General features: G+C 42.7%; 2 protein-coding genes across 5 annotated transcripts in view; one reads left to right on the forward strand and one right to left on the reverse strand.

Annotated features, from left to right (window-relative positions):
- Positions 1–3974: 3974 nt before the first annotated feature.
- LOC311042271 (myelin protein P0-like) lies at positions 3975–10107 on the forward strand. Of its 3 annotated transcripts, none has more exons than XM_084052911.1 (6): positions 3975–4122; positions 4962–5324; positions 6028–6175; positions 7179–7201; positions 7320–7369; positions 7612–10107. In XM_084052911.1, the coding sequence occupies exons 1-6, from the start codon at positions 4056–4058 to the stop codon at positions 7792–7794; spliced, it is 834 nt and encodes a 277-aa protein (XP_083909037.1). In that variant the 5' UTR covers positions 3975–4055; the 3' UTR covers positions 7795–10107. The 3 variants fall into 3 exon arrangements, with proteins under 3 accessions (XP_083909037.1, XP_083909038.1, XP_083909039.1); XM_084052912.1 differs by having other exon boundaries at positions 6052–6175; XM_084052913.1 differs by having other exon boundaries at positions 6070–6175.
- Positions 10108–14656: 4549 nt separating this feature from the next.
- The window catches only part of grik5 (glutamate receptor, ionotropic, kainate 5), a gene marked incomplete at its 3' end in the record, with an annotated part of 104079 nt that continues 97180 nt past the window's right edge, over positions 14657–21555 (reverse strand). Inside the window, exons 18-19 of one of the 2 annotated variants that reach the window (XM_084053281.1) lie at positions 17684–17805; positions 14657–15316 (exon numbers count right to left, since the gene is read on the reverse strand). In XM_084053281.1, the coding sequence (XP_083909407.1) occupies positions 14657–15316; positions 17684–17805 (782 nt within the window). Of the gene's footprint in view, positions 15317–17638; positions 17806–21555 lie in introns of both variants that reach the window. The other variant, XM_084053280.1, reaches the window with a different exon arrangement.

Below are 21555 nucleotides of genomic sequence, written 5' to 3' on the forward strand. Positions count from 1 at the left end.
CATATTGTTTTTATTAACGTTTTTCAGTTTTGTAGTCAGTGTTGCGTTGTTAACTTGTTTCCCCCAAGATTTTTTCCCCGAGTACCCCCCCCCCCCCGCCCCTTCGGAGGGGGGGGGGGGGGGGGGGGTAGGTAGAGAAAAAATCTCGCCTGCCCTAAATGTAATTTCTGGGAACGCCACTGCTATTGGCTCCGATATTGGAGCCAATATTGGAGCCAATACAGGAAGTAGAGGTAGTTCTGGGTGCTTCATGCGCTTGTGAGCAACTTTCATTGAAATGAATAGCTGGGGGTGGGGCAGTCCGTCCTCTAGATATTGTTACAGTTAAATTCACCCTAATAAGCATAACTGAAGCTTGATTTGCACGCCTGTCAGGTGATTCATTTCAGATTTCCATGTTTGTAAATTAAATGCGCCTTCATGTGTGTATTACTTCTCAACATCACATGTAGTGTCTGCTAATGGACACTAGATGGCGTCCGAACAGCAGTTAAGTTTGCCAAGTACATTAACAAAGGGTTTGAATCACTCATTAAAACAAACACAAACACACACACACACACACACACACACACACACACACACACACACACACACACACACACACACACACACACACACACACACACACACACACACACACACACACACACACACACACACACACACACACCTCTGCCTTGGACAACGTCATTAAAAAGTACACACACACACACACGCACGCACGCCAGACAGACAGACAGACAGACAGACAGACAGACAGACAGACAGACAGACAGACAGACAGACAGACAGACAGACAGACAGACAGACAGACAGACAGACTCACCTCTACCATAGACAACAGCACATGTAGTGTGTCTGTCTGTCTGTCTGTCAGTCCAGATTCCAATCCCAGGCTCCCTAGGAAAGACTAGAGAGTTACTATATAAATACAGTCCATTTACCATTTCCCAGTGGTTGACGAAGTACTCAACCCCAGTACTTGAGTAAAAGTACAGATACAAATGGTCAAATATACTCACTAAAAGTAAAAGTAGCTCAGTAAAGTTTATTTTTTATATATATCAATGCATTGCTGTAATGTTTTCACAATGAATTCATAGAACCTTGTAAGCGATGTAGTTTGTCTTCGGTAAACACAGTAAGCATTCGAAAATGTATGTTTTTTTTATGTCTGTGTGTGCGTTCTCCCTAACATGGACTTCAGCTACGGCCATGGGTGTTCAGATGATGATCAGACTCAGCGCGTTCTTCTCCTGCTGCCGCCATTACTGTGTGTTTTGTTTTGAGTTGAAACAAAAAACAAAAAGAATGGTGGATATATGGATAGGTTTGCGTGCCTGGATGAAGTATTTCCGCTTTTATGTGGATCAGGGGTCTGTTTTTCGGGCCAAGGACCCCTTAGCTGATAGAGAGATGAAGCAGGGAACCCATATTGTATATTCATATTTTTTAGAATGCTTTCCATTCTGTCAAACAGAAACGTGAATGGCGCGTGCATTGTGGCCTTGCATAGAACCTTTAAATTCTGTTCAGCTCACAACCCAGATTTTGATCGTCATTGAAATTGTCAGCCAGCTCGGTGCAGTTTTGGAGGAGTAAAAACTCCTGACTAGAGTAGACACATCATTTCAACATGCGTGGCAACACTGTTCCGTGTGAAATCTATCAAACTTCAGAATGGGGAAGTAGAGCAATGTGTTCTTCACAGCTTTCATGACATCTGACAATTTATGAGTGACTCCCTAGTCCCTGTGTAGCATGCAGGTTAACCTGTGACCTGTGTAGCATGCAGGGCCTTCATCAGGTGCACGCATACAGTAGGAGCCAACCTGTGCTCGAGCACCTGCCTGTTTGCTTTCATTAAAGAAATTGCTCTTCTCTTATTTAAATATCGGTCTTGCTGAACCACAGTTGCTCTCCACCCTGCTCTCATTCAATACAATGTCTGTAGGTTAGGTTGTTTTGTTTTCTCATCCCGGTAAGTTAAAAAGTTTTTGTTGATCATGGCAGTCTCCATGTTTCTTTTTAAAACCAGAGTACAAAAGACACAAAAATAGCTAGAGGAAGGAAATGTAAACATTTCTCAGACATATGTGGGTGCGGAGTGTGGTTTACATACAGTATAGGACATTATGCAAGTAACGCTCAAAAGTGTGAACTTGCTACAGTAGGTTCTGTTGACAGGCTTTATTTTTTACTTCTATTATAGCATGCTGATTTTCCAGGAATAGAAAGCCTGTGGTTTCTATTAGCTTAGATTCCCCATCGATGAGCCCTCCTCTGAGACACAGAGTAAGTCGTCAAAAATGGTGGCATATTACGATGAACATTAGTGAGGACCAATTATATGAAGATAGGTCGAAAATGGGTGAAGGCGGCCTTTATACGGCCATTGTCTCACCCAGGCTGGACGGCCAAAGGCCGGAGACTAAGTTTTCGCCCCTGCCTGTTAGTTTGCGGGCCCTGGGTAGGCAACTCGGCCTGACGGAGACCTGTGCTCCCAGGAGCACACTTTTCTAGTTGATACTGTATGATGACATATCATCATTGATACAGTATACTGTTGTGTACTGCTGATGCTTTCTCACATTTTTGATCTGTAGTTCAATAAATATATCTTTCTAAAACAGAACAAAAATAAATAAACAAAAAAGAAAAGAAAAGTTGTCAGGCGGGTACCCCCAATATACAATGAGAACAGGTCATATTTGATGGTTGTGTGTGAAAGAACACCCTAAATAACCAATATATAGACATACATTGTATGAACATAGCATGGTCAGAAGCAGAGATACGCACTTTGTTGTGTGACACTGAGACAAGGAACCCAAATCTCAACCCCTGTATTTAAACCGAAGTATTTAAGGATGTATTGTGTTATTTGTATGATCCTAGGGATCATATAAAACCTTGAATGATCCAATTTTCCCAGGGTCAAACCATATAGTGACTTGACAGAAAAACAAGGGCATCGTGCCCTCGGTTTTCTCTCCCTCTACAATCTGAAAACCGCAGTCAAAAACAACTTTAGATATTGAAAAACCATTCACCTTTAGTGAAGTTGTAAATACCACATACAGTACATGTAGAAATGTATAGGCCTACAGTACATGTAATGTAAACAGTGTGTAATGTACATGAATCCTCTGGCGATTGATTAATCTAATGTACAATTACTTTTACCCTATACTATTAAGGCAGTTAAAAGTTCATGTATCTTATTTGTGTATTTTGACTTTACATCTTTCATGTCGTTGCTGTCCGGCAGAAACCAGCTAACTAAGTGTTGAACACCCTTTACGTCTGTGTGTTGATTAAAACAATATTGAACCAATGAAAAGTATTAAAAAGCTCCATTGGATCCTCAAACGTTCTGCTAAACCAGCTAAATCCACCAAAGGGGGGTGAAGTTAGCTGGTTTTACTGACTCAAGGCTCCACCCCCTTTTGAACTCCAACCTCATTGTGAGCTTTGAGGTCCATTTAGCAGTTCTTATCAATGATGAACAAAACCTCCTAACTCCACTTTTTGTTTTGTTTTTGTCGTTTCCTGAAAAATGAACATTTTGGAGTTAGCTGATTTCTGCCGGACAGCAGAGATATATAAGAAAGACCCATTCCTCTCACTTTTTTAGTTTTATTATTTTTGTTTTCATATTGCGTTTTATGTGAGCAACACACCAAGGCAAAATGTATGTGAAATTAATTAGCCAATAAAGTGAAAGTGATCCACATGAGGTCAGTGTTGTACCGGTAAGTGATAAGCTTAGGTGATAAAAACTATTCAGTTGTAGCCTATACAGTATGTTGTAGGCTACTTTAAAATAGAGAACATCTGACACAATGCCTCAGCATAAATTTAGAATGGACAAATTCTGTTTACTTCTCCACTGGTAGGTTTGACTTCTCTTTTTTGAGTCTACCGTTAATAGTGTGTCTGGCTTTTGGGGACGTACAGTATTGCCTAATGCCTACAGTATGTGTAGTTAATCAGTTCTTGTTATGTAGATTTTTTTACATTTCTGATTTTTTTATTTAGTCACAAAAAACATGTTTGCAGTGGGGACCTGCTATCAACTTTCTCTCTTGCTTTTGACGTTGATCATTCTGCCTACAGGTAAGACAAAACTTTCTTATTTTATTTCCTGAGAAATATAAATGGTTAAAGCAAAAAGACAAAAACAACAAAATCCAAACAAACCTTGAACTTCAAGTTTTTTGTTGTTGTTGTAGTGAGCAGTGACAACACTGAAATTAAAGTGCAATAATTTTAAATACAGTAAATACATTTATAAATAAATCAGTTTGATCTCTGCCAGGCCAGGTGGCCTACCCAGGGCTGTGTTAGTCGTGCGTTGCGGCTGTCAGGACCAGAGGAAGTCCATAGGCTCTTCGGGCCTTAAAGCACTTTTAAGATTGGAGTTATAAACAGTAGCACCAAAAGAGCTTCCTTTATGATTACGAGCCAATGAAACACTTTTAGTGCTATTTTGTTTAGTGTGAGATACAGGTATGTCCTACTGGACAACACATTTCAACATGAAGTTGATGATATAATTGACCGCTTCTCTGACTTAGTCATACTTTTTCTTCTCTTTAAAAAAAAAATCTTCTCCAGGGGTGGAAATAAGTAGTGAAAAAAAGAGATAGTTTCATAAGCCCATACATAGTAGTAGTACAATACTGTCATTTGCTTAATAGACCATAGGGGTCTGGTCCCATAGACTATCATGCGAGGGCCCTTTACTTTGTATGTATTTGATAGACTGACTAATCAGCTGATTGATGTGCTTTCACCACTTTATTATGTTTAGAAATATGAGCTCCACAGTATTTTCTATTCCCTGGTTGATACTTGTTTCCGCCCCTGAGAATTTTCTAGAGATTATGATGAAGCATAACACTGTCCACAAGCAGCTTTGATTTATTATTGTTTAATTTTGTCTTTATTTACAGTCACTGAGGCGCAGGTGGTCAGAGTCGATGAGAAAGTGACTGGATACCTGGACCATGATGTGACACTGCCATGCTGGTTCATCACTGAAAGCTCCAGCCATGTTGTTACTCAGATGCAGTGGGCACGGAAGCCAATCGGAGAAGAGAAAGAAGAAATTCAAATTATCGTTTTTAATCCAAAGTTTGGACCAAGTGTTCATAACAGTACTCTGAAGGAGAGAGTGGTGTTTGCAAACAGTTCCAAAGACGACTTCTCCTTGATCATAGAAGATGTGGTGATGACTGATAAAGGGGAGTTTACATGCACTTTAACAACCTTTCCCGATGGTAATTTTGAAGGAACAGTGAGGCTCACTGTTCAAGGTGAGGCTGTTCAACATGAATAGGATACTATTATTATTATGATGGTCAGTTAACAGTGTTATAAAGAAAATCTAAATGACTATTAGCAACATGCTATTGGTGCCAATGGTGCAGTCAGCGTCATGAGAGGTTACATTGTGAGAACAAATGTGAGAATGCACTGATGTTGCAGTGTTTCTCGTGGCATCATGAATGAGATGTGAGCTGTTTGACATGTTTCTGATCACATGGGTCTTCAACAGTGGGTCCACACTGGATCCCTAGGCTGGGGGTTCTGCCACATTTTTGTGTGATAGGAATATTTCTTCCAGAACATTTAAATCTAAAAATACACATTAATATGAATCCAACATAATTTACTATTAGCAAAAATAATGTGTAAACAAAAACATTGACCATAGTGCTGTTAAACAAATCTATTAAGTAATCAAAGCTGCAGCATCACTTGAAGGCAACCCCATGGAAAAGAAAAACCTGTGGAATACTTACCTAAATAACAAAATAAATAGATATGAAACACAATTTTATACAATATATGTAGTGGGGGTCCCTGCTTCGTCTCTGTTCTCAACCAAGGGGTCCTTGGCCTGAAAAACGTTGAAGATCCATTAAATTGAAAACCCTTTGGTCATTATTCATCTACAGTACATTTTCCTAGTTCTCGTGTCCTGCTTGAAGAACATTGTGTTGTTTCTTTCCTCAGAGAGTCCTCCGTCCTCAGAGACAGAGAGTCCTCCGTCCTCAGAGAGTCCTCCGAGCCGACCGACAGGCATAGTCATTGGGATAGTGATGGCTGTCATACTGTTGCTGATAGTTATGGCAGCCATAGCATACCTCGTCATCAGAATGAGGTATGTACGCGTGCACGTGTGTCTGGGTGGGTGCTTTCGTACGTACGCAAGCGAGCGAGCGCACGTGTGTGTGTTTGTGTGCAATAGTATGCTTAAAACCCAATATGCATTGTGTACCAGGGTAATGTTAAGTTGGGTTATAACATTTCCCCACCTAAAACAGGTGTTGTGAGTATTAACCACTTAAATCCTATTTACTACATTGACCACCGGTGTACCACAGGCGTCTATACTAGATCCACTCCTTTTCCCCCTATACTCCAAATGTCTTTGCCAAAAATAACGCATCTACTTGCGATGCATTGTGAGCTCTGCTATTTTCTGCAAATGGTCGCCTGCTGCTTAAGGTTCACCCTTTATATAACATAGTCATGCGAGGGTTCAATTGGTTAGAACATTATGTAGTTCCCAAACCACATAAAGAGTGAAAACAGTGTTAAAACATTTAACTTGTGGTTTGGTGTGCGTTACAAACTGTACAATATCAGTATGTGAGATGAAGTGAACTCTCTTAACTTTCAGTTCCGTTTGAAATGTAACTTGGTTCAGATAAAGCATTCTCAGTTATTTCACATTTAAAGTTTTGGAGGGATTGGGAATAATATTACGAGTTAAAAACGAGTTAAAAATAAAAAAGTATGTTTATTCTAATCTCTCAAAACAGGTGATTCAAGATTTTCATTTTTTTCTTCAAATTGGTTCCCAGGTTGAGTTGACCCGAACTGTACTTAAAATATGCAGCATTCTTGGCTGAGCTGAGCTATTTTCAGTTGCATGTTATTGCAAGTCACCATGTGACCATTACTAAAAGGCAGCTGTAGAGTAGCCGTAGTTAAGTAAACTACATTTATTTTGACAGTAGCTTTGCTGTAGTTGAGCCAGTGTGCATAAATTGGTAGCTTATAAAACCATGCTTATAGAGGAGCTTCCCTGTCTATTCTTAGCCTGATAACACTGTATGTGCAGAGGAACTAATCATAATGATGTTCATTCCCTCACTCAGGCACAGCCAGAATGTCAGCGCCGGTGAGCTTAAGCATATTCTCCACATACAGTTAACACGTCCCTCTTCAGCCCATTTCCAACATATTTCAAACATTAGTCACATTTATTTTCATTAAGATGTGGCTGCTCTCATGTACAGGTCGCCCCACGGTGGAAGTGTCCAGGACATCAAAGGTTCTAAGAGAAGAGGTGTGCTTGTTTTTATAGAGTGATCATAAAACATTGCAGTACTGTAGGTCATGAGTTAAATACTGATCTTTTCAACTCTGCCTCTCTGTGCTGTCTCTCCTCCTCTCTCTCTCTCTCTCTGACTCTCCATTTCTCTCTGTCTGTCTGTCTCTCACCTTCTCTTTGTCTGTCTCTCACCGTCTCTCTGTCTCCCTCTCACCTTCTCTCTGTCTGCTTATCCCTGTCTGTCTCTCTCCCTGTAGGATCTGGTATACATGGACACCAAGGCCTGCTTTGCCAGCCGCAGAATCGATGCCGATTCCAATGATGACGAACACAAATGCGAAACCCCACAAAATGATGAAGCAACATACTCCCAGGTTAGGGTGGGGTGCCAGCACCCTGAACAAGAGGAGGCGATGTACGCTCAAGTGGTAAAGAAGTAGCTTTACGGGGTATCTGGTGGCTGAGCCAGTTATTGTACTGACCATTATGCTTCTTGTGAGTGCAGGGACTCAGGTTTGAATCCAACCTACACCTTCTCTTGCGTGTCTTTCCCTCTGGCCTTGGTTTCCTGTCTTTCTACACTGACCTATCTGAAATAAAGCATACAAATAAATCTTTCAACAAAGAAGTAGCTCTACATTCATAGACTGCACCGTCTATAGTCTGTAGTAACAAGAAAAGTGTGCTCCTTGCAGCACAGGTCTCTCCCAGCCAGAGTTGGCTACCCAAAGTTCACTAACCGCTTATAGCACCAACATGAGGCCAATTAGAGAAGAAATAAATTGGGGTGGCGGTTCTTCCTTGGCCTACTAGGAGTGTGCATGCAAAGTTTCATGCTGTGTTCATGATTCATGGTATTTTATGCAAAACAGGCTCCTCCCACAACATTTTAAATACAATCGTTGCCAATCAGAATGAAATATGAAAAATCTTGACAGATACCGGTATATCTTGATCACATGACTACTGTACAAAAAAATAAGGTGTGCCAATTTGTGTGAGTTTTGAAAAACTTTTTTTTTCACACACGGAACACACATAGACAATCTTATCAGGCGGAAATGGGTGAGGCCCATGTGGGGAGTTGCATCATGAGCCAAGGAGTCCAGGGAATTATTATACTTTTCTTTTACTGTACAACCTAAGGTTCAAGAGTTGCGGGCCAAAATGTGAAGCGGCCTGTTATAGCACCACCATGAGGCCAATTTGAAAATATTAGGGTAGACGTTCTTCCTTGACCTACTGGGAGTGTGGGGAGCGAGACAGGGAAGCACAAACATAATCTCTGGCCTTTTTGCCATCCGGCCTGTTGGAGATAAAGGGAATTTCGAACTTCCATATCTACATCAGTGGGATTAATAATGATTACATGGTGCTAAGCCTGTCAACGCTGGAACTCGGCTGGAATTGCCTGTAATGAAAAACATGTTTTTGCATCAGTCAAAAATGTACTATACATTTACTTTGATATTATTCTTGAAGAAAGACATGAAAACATCTGTCTATGGATGCTTAACTGGATTGAGTCCCAGACACCGGTGCCTTTTTCCTATGCCTCCCCATTATTGTCTAGAAGTTGAATTAACTACTAAATAAACTATTTGCAAGGGACCTTCCACTGTGAACATGACATTTAAACTGGTTCACTGTCATGGTTCATGTGCATTTAAGCTGCATTGCGATGATACGATGCGGGAGTGCAGTCTATAGCCAACACTAACTCAGGACTCCTGAATCGCTGCCCTCCACACCCTCCTGTCTAGCATCAGGGTCTTGAGCTCTGCAGTGTTGTTAGCTAAGCTGTCGCGGCGCAGTGCATCTAAATAGGTGGCACCGCGGCTCCCACAGTGTCACTTTGCCTCTAGTTCAGCGCTGGGTGCCACTACTAGTTCCAAGCTGCATTGAAAGCAGCTGTACCGCATTTCCCCTTATGCTTCCGTTTTTCTCTTCTTTTTTTGTTTGAAGAAGTTTTGCTTCTGTTTTTCCTTTTTGGGGGGGGGTAAAGCGCTGTCACGTCACTGTCAATGCAAATATTAGAGTTCCGTTTGAAAGCGTTTCTGCAGCAGTCTTTCTTGCCACATACAGTCCGGCCTCACTCACTTTGCCAACAAACACACCGTACTCTATCTAGTATAGCATCCAAGCAGGCTTTGCATTCGTGCACTATAAACTGCTCTGTGTTACAGTAAATTAACTCTGAGAGTGTACAAACGTAACCATTTGGTCACATTTGTACACTCTGAGAGTTCAAATGGATAAATTAACTGTTTTTAATTGTGATTTTATACTGTGTACTGTGCCTCCACGTATCTTGAACTTACCTTTCCGACTGTCTCAATAAAAGAATACAATAAAAACAAAGAAATAACTGCAAGCAAAAATACAAAATACAAGTCCTTCAATGGCACAAAGGCACATATCCAGCTTTCACCACATTGTATCACTTCTTGTTTTCTATTTTCAATACGCTAATTATAATATCCAGATGTACTGTATGCTGGTTACTTGTTCAATATGCTATGCATGTTATTTTGAAAACATACAGTACATTGTTTGCTTGTCTGCAGATGCTATGTAGCCCATGTTATTTAGATAGTACTGTATGTCGTTTAGACAGATGCTAGGTTTGATGTCTATAACATACCAGGTAAACATCAAAGTACAAAGTGATACAAAGTCATTGTATTAAATTGTTTTCTTTGCGCTGTATTTATGTATGTCACTTACTCCAATCTTGCACCTTGTAAGTCCCACTGACTGGATAAAAGCTAAATGCTTAAATTGTGACTTGTAATTGTCTATATGTGGTCATCCTATTGGTCTATACTATGTGGTCATCCTAGCATTGTAATCCTGTTTTTCTCAACAATGTTATGACATGCTGTGGTGAGTCATGGCCTCTTAACCACCAAATGGTTTGGAAAGTATTTAAAGGGGGTGTAAGCAATAGTTTTTAAATAGCTCGATATTCCAATAGCAATCATTGCTACGGAGTGTTTGTTCAGTAGGGTTCTCGCCAGCTCTCCAGCTCTTTAGTAAACAGAAAATACATTTTCAGGTCGAGAAAGCAATTTTGGATCAAATTAGGCAAGAGAACTCGTACAGGATACAGGATAAACGAGTGAAATTGGAAGTGATGAAACAAAGAAATGAGCAGACAAACATGGAACTGGAACACTATAACGCTGAAGCTGATAAATGATCGGTGTGGAGTTCTCTCTCCTGATTGGATAATTGTTTTATTCCAACCTCAAATAATAATATTGATATTTAAAGATCGGGAGAGATGGGGAGACCACTGTTACCAGGGCCAACTGTTAATGAACAAACACTTATGATTTCTGTATGTGTGTGCACATACATACACACACATATTTATATATATCAGACAGTATACATTTCACCTAAAGGAATTTAATTCATAGTGATCAAAAGCAGGGATAAAACGTGTCCTCACCAGTGATGAAAATTAATGACCAGATGGAGATATCAAAAGCATGGATCTCCCCAGCTAATCAAACCCTTGCCTACAGCTGTCTGTCCGACTGGCAGAGCACAGAGGAGACAGCAGGCCAACCCCGGGACTTGACTGAATTGCTTTTGTTTTTAATTATTATTCCAAAAGGAGTTTGTGGGTCTATTATTCTTCTAGCTACAGTGACGTCATGCCAAAGTACGTGCGAATAGTGGAAGGGATTCAATGTCACATGACTGTGTTGGAGGTGCGCAGGTGCAAATAAAGGTGTATATTTGGATACTTTTTGTGGCTTAGGAGCTAGAAAAAATGTGTCTTCTTTTTCCATGTTGCAGGCAGGCACCTGCACTACAATACTTAAACCATAGCTTTGCGCGATGTATATGTTCTGTCTAGCAATCCCAAAGGTGATACCTGTGTTGTTTGCACCAATGGCGGTCTTGGCCACGGCCCCAAAATCCCTTATGTGTGACTCAAAGAATATGTTAGAAGAACAACAGAGTGACCTCTGTGAAGAGCTTCATGGACACCATCTGTCAACACATCTCCTGTCAAGAACTTCTTCTCTTTGGTAGGAATAATAACAATTTAATCATAATAATATTCATCAACATTGTTTTAATAATCCATTTAGCACTAGTATAGAAATATGAAAAAATACCAAAGGAAAGAACGTAAATGTAAACAGAAAATGTTTCCTTTTTGTTTGAGTGACCATTCTTCTGGTTTTGTAACCCTCCCGCCCCCCTGACATTCACACAGTGCAAAATCCTGAGTGCTCACAACGTCGACCCTATACTTTGTTAACCGGGGTGCCCCAGGGCTCTATACTAGGTCTACACCTTTTTTCCCTAAATAGCCTATACAAGATCACACCCCCCTCGTGTTATGACCCACTGTGAGCCTGTAGATCGGGTTAAATTATATTAGAGTTCATGTGGTTAATCTAAACCTGAGAATGTAAAAAATTGACCCATCTCAAAGTTAAATTAAAACTCAGGATTTGACGGTGTACCGGTGCTATTCCTGTATTTTGGAACTAGCTTTCTTTCTCTCTTTTCCTCTTAAATAATTTCTTCATTGCAAGACAACCAAAACAGTGCATCCACATGCTGCTTTTGCCTATCAAGTCTTCTATGAGGCAGAGAAGACTTGGAGGCTATGTGAAGATGATTTTCAATAGAACCTCGGGGTTAACAACATGACACAAAAAAGTGTGTCTCGTGTGTGTCTCTATGAATGTGTGTGTGCGTGTGTGTGTCTGTGTGCGTGCGTGCGTGCGTTCTTAAAGAGTCACGTCAAATCCTGACCTGATTCAGCTGACATCAATCATTTAAACAAACAGCATAAACACTGTTATCATTCATTTTATGGGACACCAGAGCCTAAACCAATCCTTTCTTTTCATTGGAAAATGCCTAATTTAATGACAAAGGCCATGTCCGTGCCCCCCTGCCTAAATTAACATATTTAGCATACACAGATATCATGATAAATACGGCAAATACAAACAGACATCACACAAGCTCAGATAGCCCAAACTCTGACAAGGGGGTTATTAACAGCCAATGAAGCAGCAACATAAGTAGCCATTATATTATAAAAGTCCCACTTTGTAAGACATGATTGCCTAAGCACTAGTCGTTTTTGCTCCTTCTCCATATGCAATTTCTTTGAAAAACTATATATCTTCCTCTCTTTTCACAGGACATAAGTCCTGTGAAAGCCCTCATCGTGGCGCAGTTTGATAGATATGAATAATTCCTGTTTGGTTCCGCTGTATAACATTCGACAGAGAATCATATGCAAAATGCAGAAAAGATGCAGGAAAATTCACGCTGGGGACTTTTAACCATTGCACAGTAAACTGGCTTTGAACCAGCGACTGCATACAACATTATAAGCACATCATTAATGAACCAAGATCTAAGAAACGGAACAGATTCCCCTCTCTGCCTGAGTGAAAATCCTATTAATTTCAACCAAATCCATTTCTCTCAAAGCCTTTTTTTGTTGTCCGCCCATTACGCGCCCCCAGTCACTGAGCACGAGTGAGTCTTGATACATCGTTGCTCACGGCTGAATAGTAGATCTACAAGCTTGTAGATCTGCTATTCAGAGTCGTGACACCCAGCGCACAACTAGAGCATAAATCGGTTAGTTGGAGACGGTATTTAGAGGGACGTGTGGAGTGCTCCACTCTGGCAGCAGCCTCCAATGTGGACAGCCAAGTCTGTCTGTCTGCTAAAGAGAAGAGAACAAGGGGAGGGAGAAGCCCTGCTGGCACTCTAATGAAGCCCGCTAAAAGAAGCCCCAGAATCACCAGACCAGGACAAATCTAGTAATGGAAGTAGTTCAATTAAGGATTTGTCATTCAGATACAGTGGCAACCCCACTCCGTCTTCTCTGCTTCTCTCTCTCTCTCTGTCTCTCTCTCTGTCTCTCTGTCTCTCTGTCTGTCTCTCTCTCTCTCTCTGTCTCTATCTTTTTAATGCTGTGTGAACAGAGGTGAGGGGGGGGGGGGGAAATGAGTCATGGCTTGGCAAGTGTTAAACAGGATAACGAGGAACATTCATTTCACATTTCAAAGCCCCCCGCTCACTCTGCCTGTTTGTCTGATAATCACACAGGGTTGAGAATGGTGCAATCACAGGCCACATGGGTGGTCTCTCACGTTGGGCAATTACTGACTGACATACACACATTTATGCACGCATACCCACACACGTCGACACACATAACGCAAACACTCAAAGGACGCTGCTCTGCCATATTTACGCCATTTCCTGTAGCATTACCCAACATTACCCAATGCTATGTCAAAAGCAGCTATAGGAGGAGCAAGGTAGGGACACAAATCTCTTCCACACCATTAGCTTTCGATCGCAATTCCGTACTAGCATGTCACAATCCACCGCACTTGTCACAAATGGTCTTTATTTTTCTCTGTAATTCCCACTTAGAACAATGGTAACAAAACGAGAAAGACAGCAAAACAAAACAAAAATAAACAAAAAAAACAACAACAGGAAGATATCTCTCTGTCTGTCTTTTTTGTTGCCGTTTTAAGATCACAACAGTGTACTGTATGTCTTCCACAAAGGCTCCTTTTGCTATACGTCCAGAGAGGGACAGCTAGCCTCAAGACGTCTGTGTCTGATTGTGAAGTACAATCACATGGTAGGGTGAAACGTTGGGGAAAGGAATACGGGGAAAAGAGGGGAGGGTCCATATCAGCCAGTAGCTCCGCCGTGATTCAACATGTACATCTACACATGACTCCTTTATCCTTTAAACTAGTCTTTAAGCATGGCCGATAAGAACAGTGATTCTCAACCCTTTTCATATCATGGACCCCCAGTTTGATATGCATTCGGTCACGGACCCCCATCTGATACAATTCATCATCTCTGGGACCCCAAACTACACTGTAAAATCCTCAGTATTCATTTATAACTGTGAGAGTGTACAAATGGAACTACATGGTGGTCCCCGGGACCAGAGGTTGAGAACCAGTGGGTAAGAAGACACTGTACGACAGCCATCTGAAAAGTGAAAAACTCAAGAGTTGAGAGTGATACTCATGCTCGGCTGGAGAAAAGGTTTGGGTTTTCCTCGTCCCCTTTCAAGGGAATTCTGTGTCTGGCTGCCCTCCATAGAGTTCATCTCATTTTCTGTCCCCTCCCCTCCATATCTGCCTGTCTTTCAGTTCCCACATAAATTCCACAGAGACGTCTAGTGTTTCTCTGAGCAGTTCATATTGTACGTCCCCCTCCCTGCCTCGGGCCCTGGCGCTCCCCTCTCCCGTTTGCCCCGGGGGTCTTTCTTCAGTCCTGGTCTCCCAGCAGGTCTGTGGCGGTGCTGCTCTGTGTAGGGGGTATGGGTCTGGGCGTGTGAGGCGGGGGGCTGTGGTGGAGCCGCCTGGGGCTGGGCCCCCCTCCACCCTCGCTGTCTGTGTTGGAGGAGGACGGGGGCGGGGGCGGCGGTAGCCGGGGCAGGGGCGCCGAGGACGGGGGTATCCTCGTGGAGGCCGAGCCTAGACTGGTGCCCTGCCGCAGGCTCTGGATCCTCCGGCACTCCTGGCAGATCCTCACGTGGGTGCAGCCGCGGGACGGCAGCATCACCGGGGTGGGGGCCGGGGGAGGAGGAGAGGTGGCGTTGGCCCCCAGGGGGTCGTCCAGGAGCCTCTGAGGCCCAGGGCCCAGGTCTGAAGGTCCCGCTCCGCCTCCTACGCCTCCTCCGCCACTGCTGCTGCTGCCCCCGGACCCGGCCGCGCCCGTCAGGGGCCCGGAGCCGCTGTAGAGCTTGCCGTTGCTGAGGCGCATTTCCCGAACCAGGCGAAGGGGCCGCGGCGCCCCCAGGGCGATGCGGGTCGGGTGGCGCAGCGCCGCAGAGCCGTTGAGGGTCCGGCGGCGGCGAGAGCGGGAACTTTTCTTACAGGAGACGGCGTTTCTGAACTCGGTGAGCATCTCCTGACAGACAGACACCTGGAGGAGAGGAGAGGAGAGGAGAGGAGAGGAGAGGAGAGGAGAGGAGAGGAGAGGAGAGGAGAGGAGAGGAGAGGAGAGGAGAGGAGAGGAGAGGAGGCAAAGGCAGGGAGGAGGGAGCCACACAAGCAAAACGGCGGGACAATGCAGTGGAGGCAGAAACAGGGAGGAAGCAGGATAAGAGACAGCAAGGATGGAAGGATGGAAGGATGGGAGGGAGGGGGGAGGAAAGAAGGAATGAAGGGAGGGAGGGAGAGAGAGAGGGAGGGAGTAATGAAAGAAGGAAGGGAGGGAGAGAGGAAGGAAGAGCAAAAAGGACCAGGGCGGTGCAGACAGGATGGACAGACACACAGTGAGGTGTGGTGAGGAGGTCAGGACCATGGCAGGAGGACATGGGGAGGAGACAGAGACAAACAGATGGAGGGATAATGTTGAAAAGAGAAATGAGGAGGTGATTTGGAGAGGGGGGGGGGGGGTGTGGAGGTGGAAGGAGATGGGAGAATATCCAAGGAGCAGAGAGAGTTATTACAATACAAACACACCATGATTTTAAAATGTCAAATAAAATGGCACTATGCACTATGAACGGACGGACAGGCAGGCCTGCAAACGGAGGCGCACAAAGACAAACAGGCACACACACACACACACACACACACACACACACACACACACACACACACACAGCACACGCAAACTCTCTCTCTCACACACACACACACACATATACTTACACAAGCGTACAAAGATTAAAGAAAAAAATCTCTTTCCGCATTCCAACAGCATGAAAGTAGGATGCATGGACGCCGACATACAACACCCACACGACTCTGCTCAACTAACACATAGGGGTGCAACAGTTAATCGAAATAATCGATTAATAATAATCAATCGCTATTTTGGGCATGACAGCGAAAAGTAAAAAGACAAAAACAAAACAAAAAGTTAAAATAACTGTTTCACAAGGTCGCAACACGTGGCATTGTGACACGTTGTGAGCTTGTAGATCTGCCATTTAAACTATTTTAGTACAAACAATGCTTGTGTGATTGATTCGTTGATAAATAATAAAATATATATATGTTTTTAAAAAGCGCTTCTCGATTATTTGATTAATCGAAAAAGTAATCGATAGAACAATCGCTAAGAAAATATAGTTGCAGCCCTAACTATGACAATAATAAACAAAATAATTGTGCTCACACAAACAGACACAGTACTCGTTGTTGGAGAACAGACTCTAATGGCAGGAGGGATGCGTTTGAGAGGGGGGAAGACAGACAGACAGACAGACAGACAGACAGACAGACAGACAGACAGACAGACAGGCAGACAGACAGGGACACACATGGGAGGGAGGGAGGAGTTATCCGAGGGTGAAACGAAGGATACCAGCGTACAAGTGAGGCATGTAAAAGAAGATACATCGTGACATTTAATGCCAGAGACAAAAAGATCATATACTACTTCTATGTGCAAGCAAATATTGGCATAATCCAGTGGCTCTCAAACTCTTTTTAATTGCAAGCAATCCATAACTCTAGTAGCGTACAAATGGAACCAAATGGACCCTTATGGTTCCATTTGGTTCCTAACTATCAATTATTTATCTGGAGACCCTCTGGAACCCCCACCCCCTACCCCCAATGAACCCTGAGGGTCCCCGGACCCCACTTTAAGTAATCTCAATATTGCTTATCCATACTGTAATTTATAGCTCACATTCACTATATACTGTACATACGTCATTTCATAATGGCAAACACCAATGCTACAAAAACAAAAACACAATGGCTCAAATGCAGGCCACGGCATGCAGCTCAAATCACATGAATCATTTATTTCATTTCTGAATGTATGTGTTTTTTTTTCCTTTGTTTAATTTTTTTTTGGGGGGGTCCTCTTGATAACATGCGATAAACACATGGAACCCCCAACAGTGAAGTGCTCACACACACACACACACACACACACACACACACACACACACACACACACACACACACACACACACACACACACACACACACACACACACACACACACACACACAACACACAGACAGACAGACAGACAGACAGACAGACAGACAGACAGACAGACAGACAGACAGACAGACAGACAGACAGACACACACACACACACGCACCATTATGTTGACACACAGAATAAACCCACAGAAGGCGGAAGCTACAGAAAATAAGACTACAACAAAACACACGCACACAACACACACGCACCACACACGTTACGCGCCACGCGCACACCACGATAAGACGCACGCAAGCGGCGCGGGGTTGGCGGGTTGCCATGGGGACCTACTGGGGTGTGTCTGTGGGGTCGGCGAGGGCAGGTGTGGGGGCGTACCTCGTCGGTCTCGGCCGAGCGGCGCGTGGACCACACAAACTCCATGATGGCCACGAACACGGCGATGATGAGGCCGCAGATCAGCACGACGAAGATGCCGCCAATGTTCTCCATGCCCAGGCCTGAGGAGGGAGGGACACCAACAATATTATATATATTTTTTCTGTAGCGATACAAAACAAATAAAACTAAAAATATGCTTGAAACATAGGACATCAACAAATCATAAGTAATTATACACAACACACATACCTATGCATACTGTACATATAGAAATACATGGATTCTTCTCACATCATTAAGCCATAACCCAAGGGTTCCTACACAGTTTCCATTTCAAAATTCCATACTTTTTCAGACTCAAATTTCCAGAATTCTGATGATTCTTCAGACCATATTTGACATACAAGTATAAATAGCTATATGTAGATGCTTATTATGTAAATAAATAGTTTTAAAATCCAACAACAATGACACGGCAGTTCATTCATTATCACCGCAAATCAGGCACATTTCAAATCCTCTGCTTTGCAAGCTCTCTCTCTCATAACTCAAATATTACAGAATGAGTTGACAGATGATGAAAGGGTTTGCTGGGTGACAAGATATCACACTGGACACCCAATATATGTATTAAACATTTATCAACCATATATGAGGTCTTTAATAGCTTATGTATTAAACAACAGTCCTATTCATGTATACTGTATGTAAGGAATGGAAAACAGAACAAGACAAGTTGGTGATTTAAATGTATCTATTTCTACTTCTAAACCCTGCATACTAAGAGAATATCTATTTAGACCTGCAATGAATGAGGTCATGAGATCTTCCAAACTTCTCTTTTCACATGAAAGAAAAAATACATTCTCTCTCTCTCTCTCTCTCTCTCTCTCTCTCTCTCTCTCTCTCTCTCTCTCTCTCTCTCTCTCTCTCTCTCTCTCTCTCTCTCTCTCTCTCTCTCTCTCTCTCTCTCTCTCTCTCTCTCTCTCGTGAATATTATACAATGGGTGTGAGTAACACACCTGCTATCATATTGCATGCCCTTAGTCAACCTTTAACATGTCTCTGAAAGTTCATGCACCTTTTCTTATTGTAAGCGTAGTAGTGTACTAAATTTAGGGAACTTCACCAAGTTCGTGTCCTCTGAGTTTAGGGAACTTCAGAAAGTTTGCGTCCTCTCTTATCTTAGTCTAATCAATTAGTGTTGAGCAATTTGTGTAGAAACATTGACATATTTGCAGAAGAACACGGTTATCTACAAGGACCAGATGTTCATCTTCCAGCAAGATCAACGGGGAGGCCATTTGCACCCTGCAACGCACTTGAGGCTTTAGCGCTCGTGCAAGAAGAAGATGACCACGGCACATTCTGCTACCTTAACAGACAGGATGTCTGTTGGCCTTAGATGCTGCGTGTTCCGCTAACCACCGAACCATGAACTTTTGCACCCCTGATCACAATACACATATAGAGAGACTTCCTTGATTGTAATCAGTTTAAATCGTCCATTTGAGACCGCCTCAATTGGGATGTTCCACATTGAACTTGTATGTATATATATGACTGTCTGTCTTTCAATAAAGTAGAACATGTTAACCTTGGACGCTTGTTTGAGACTTAATGTGTTCCCGGCCGACCGCTCCTCTTCTTTGCTGCTACAACTGAGACCTGGTATTTTCCTATGAACTTCTCTCATCCACATCATCTGACCAGACTTTGAATGACCTAGAGAAAGAAAATCGCTACACTCTCTCTCTCTCTCTCTCTCTCTCTCTCTCGTTTGGATTGAAATAAGTTTGAATTGAAATAAGAAAAAAAAGGAAGAGATAAGGTCAAAGTAAAATAGTAAAACAACAATATTCTATAACAGGGGTTCACAAACCTTTCAATTTCAAAGACCCCCAAGTTTGGTGCGAATTAGGCCACTGCCCCCATAACTATGAGAGTTTACAAATGGAACCAAATGGACCCAACTCTTTGAGTTTGCGTGAGCGTAAGGATCCATTTGGTTCCATTTGTAAACTCTGGGAGTTACATAAGGGTCCATTTGGTTCCTAATCCTAACGATCAATGATTTAGTTAGGGACCCGCTGGAACCCTCTCAAGGATCCCTGGAATTCTATTAACCCTTTAAGACCTGAGGCCGCTTCTAGAAAATTCTAAATCCTAACAGTTTTTCTTAAAAAAATATTTTCACGATTTTTCAAAAATAGCAGATCTACAAGCTCGTAGCGCGGCACTCGGTGCCGCGCTATGAGCTTGTATATCTGCTATTTTTGAATAGCCAAAGACATCTAAAGTGACACAGATGCGTTCCAGGTATCAATGGGTTAATTCCATGGTCTTTACAAATATACATCAATGCATGACGGTCGCTCACACTCACTCACCTCTTCTCATATACAATGTTTTTTTTTTTTCCCCAATAAACGTAGTTGACTGGAATCCGCCATTGGTCTATACTTTTTTCCCCCTCTACACTAAATGTTGTAGATCTGCTATTTTCATCAAATATTCGCCCCAGAATAGAGAGGCTGGGGTTCATGTGGATAAAAAGCTGTCGGACCTTCATCAGTTCTCTTTTTTATTATAAAGCGTTTTAAGTGCGATCCTATTCAACGTATTAATGGTTACTAAATGGCAAATGGTGCATTTATATAGCGCTTTTATCCAACGCGCTTTACATTGATTGTGCCATTCACCCATCGATGGCGGAGGAAACCATGCAAGGCACCAACCTGCTCATCGGGAGCAAGTAGGGGTTCAGCGTCTTGCCCAAGGACACTTCGACACTAACCTTGGGGGAGTGCCCCATCACGGGATCGAACTGGAAACCTTTCGGTTTCCAGTTCACTCTACCCGGCCACTCTACCCCTGAGCCACTGCCGCCCCTGGTTACTACACACACTACTACACAGTACTACACACTACTACTACTACACACACACACACACACGCACGCACGCACGCACGCACGCACGCACGCACGCACGCACGCACGCACGCACGCACGCACGCACGCACGCACACACACACACACACACACACACACACACACACACACACACACACACACACACACACACACACACACACAGGGATGCACACATAATCATACACATTTATTCAATTTACATACAGCTAATACACACTCACTCTGGCACAGTAATTACACATACGTTTCAACACACACACATAGTGTACGCCCACGCGCGCGCGCACGCACACACACACACACACACACACACACACACACACACACACACACACACACACACACACACACACACACACACACACACACACACACACACACACACACACACACACACACACACACTGTGTCAAATGAAAAGCGTAGGTAGAGAAACACAACACACAGGCACTTCATAAGCACATTAATCTGTAATTATAGAAGCGTATATTCATCATAATCACATTCAATCCCATTAGAGAATGACACACGGTTGTAGTACAATATGACCAGAAGGCATTCCAAAAAATAATATTAAAGGTAGGGTAAGTGATATATTTTGGTAATTTTAGTTTTTTTTGTTAAAAAGGTTAAAGTACTATATTGTGATAGTAATCATTGCTACAGAGCATTTGTTCGGTCACAGGGGTCTCTACAGCTCTTTTTATTAAACAGAATATAGTACATTTTCAGGTAGGTGAAAAAAATGTAAGCCAATGAGGAGAGAGCACTGAAACTGCATTTTCTGTTAAATAAAGAGCTGGAGAGACATGGGAGACTCCTTTTACTGAACAAACACTCAATGAGCACTATCAGAAAATAGAGCTATTTAACTCCGGCTTTTGATATCCTCCCCTATGGTCATTCATTCTTAAAAAATGTCATCGCGACCTCC

This window comes from Gymnoscopelus microlampas (genome assembly GCF_963454915.1).
Source record: "Gymnoscopelus microlampas genome assembly, chromosome: 3".
Taxonomy (NCBI): Eukaryota; Metazoa; Chordata; class Actinopteri; order Myctophiformes; family Myctophidae; genus Gymnoscopelus; species Gymnoscopelus microlampas.

What these genes read in the sequence shown, in the direction of transcription:
- LOC311042271 (XM_084052911.1), top strand. Translation starts at nt 4,056, where the DNA reads ATGTTTGCAGTGGGGACCTGCTATCAACTTTCTCTCTTGCTTTTGACG. An exon ending in CAGCCAGAATGTCAGCGCCG is followed by an intron (nt 7,202 to 7,319) that starts GTGAGCTTAAGC and finishes TCTCATGTACAG; the next exon opens with GTCGCCCCACGGTGGAAGTG. An exon ending in CAAAGGTTCTAAGAGAAGAG is followed by an intron (nt 7,370 to 7,611) that starts GTGTGCTTGTTT and finishes CTCTCCCTGTAG; the next exon opens with GATCTGGTATACATGGACAC.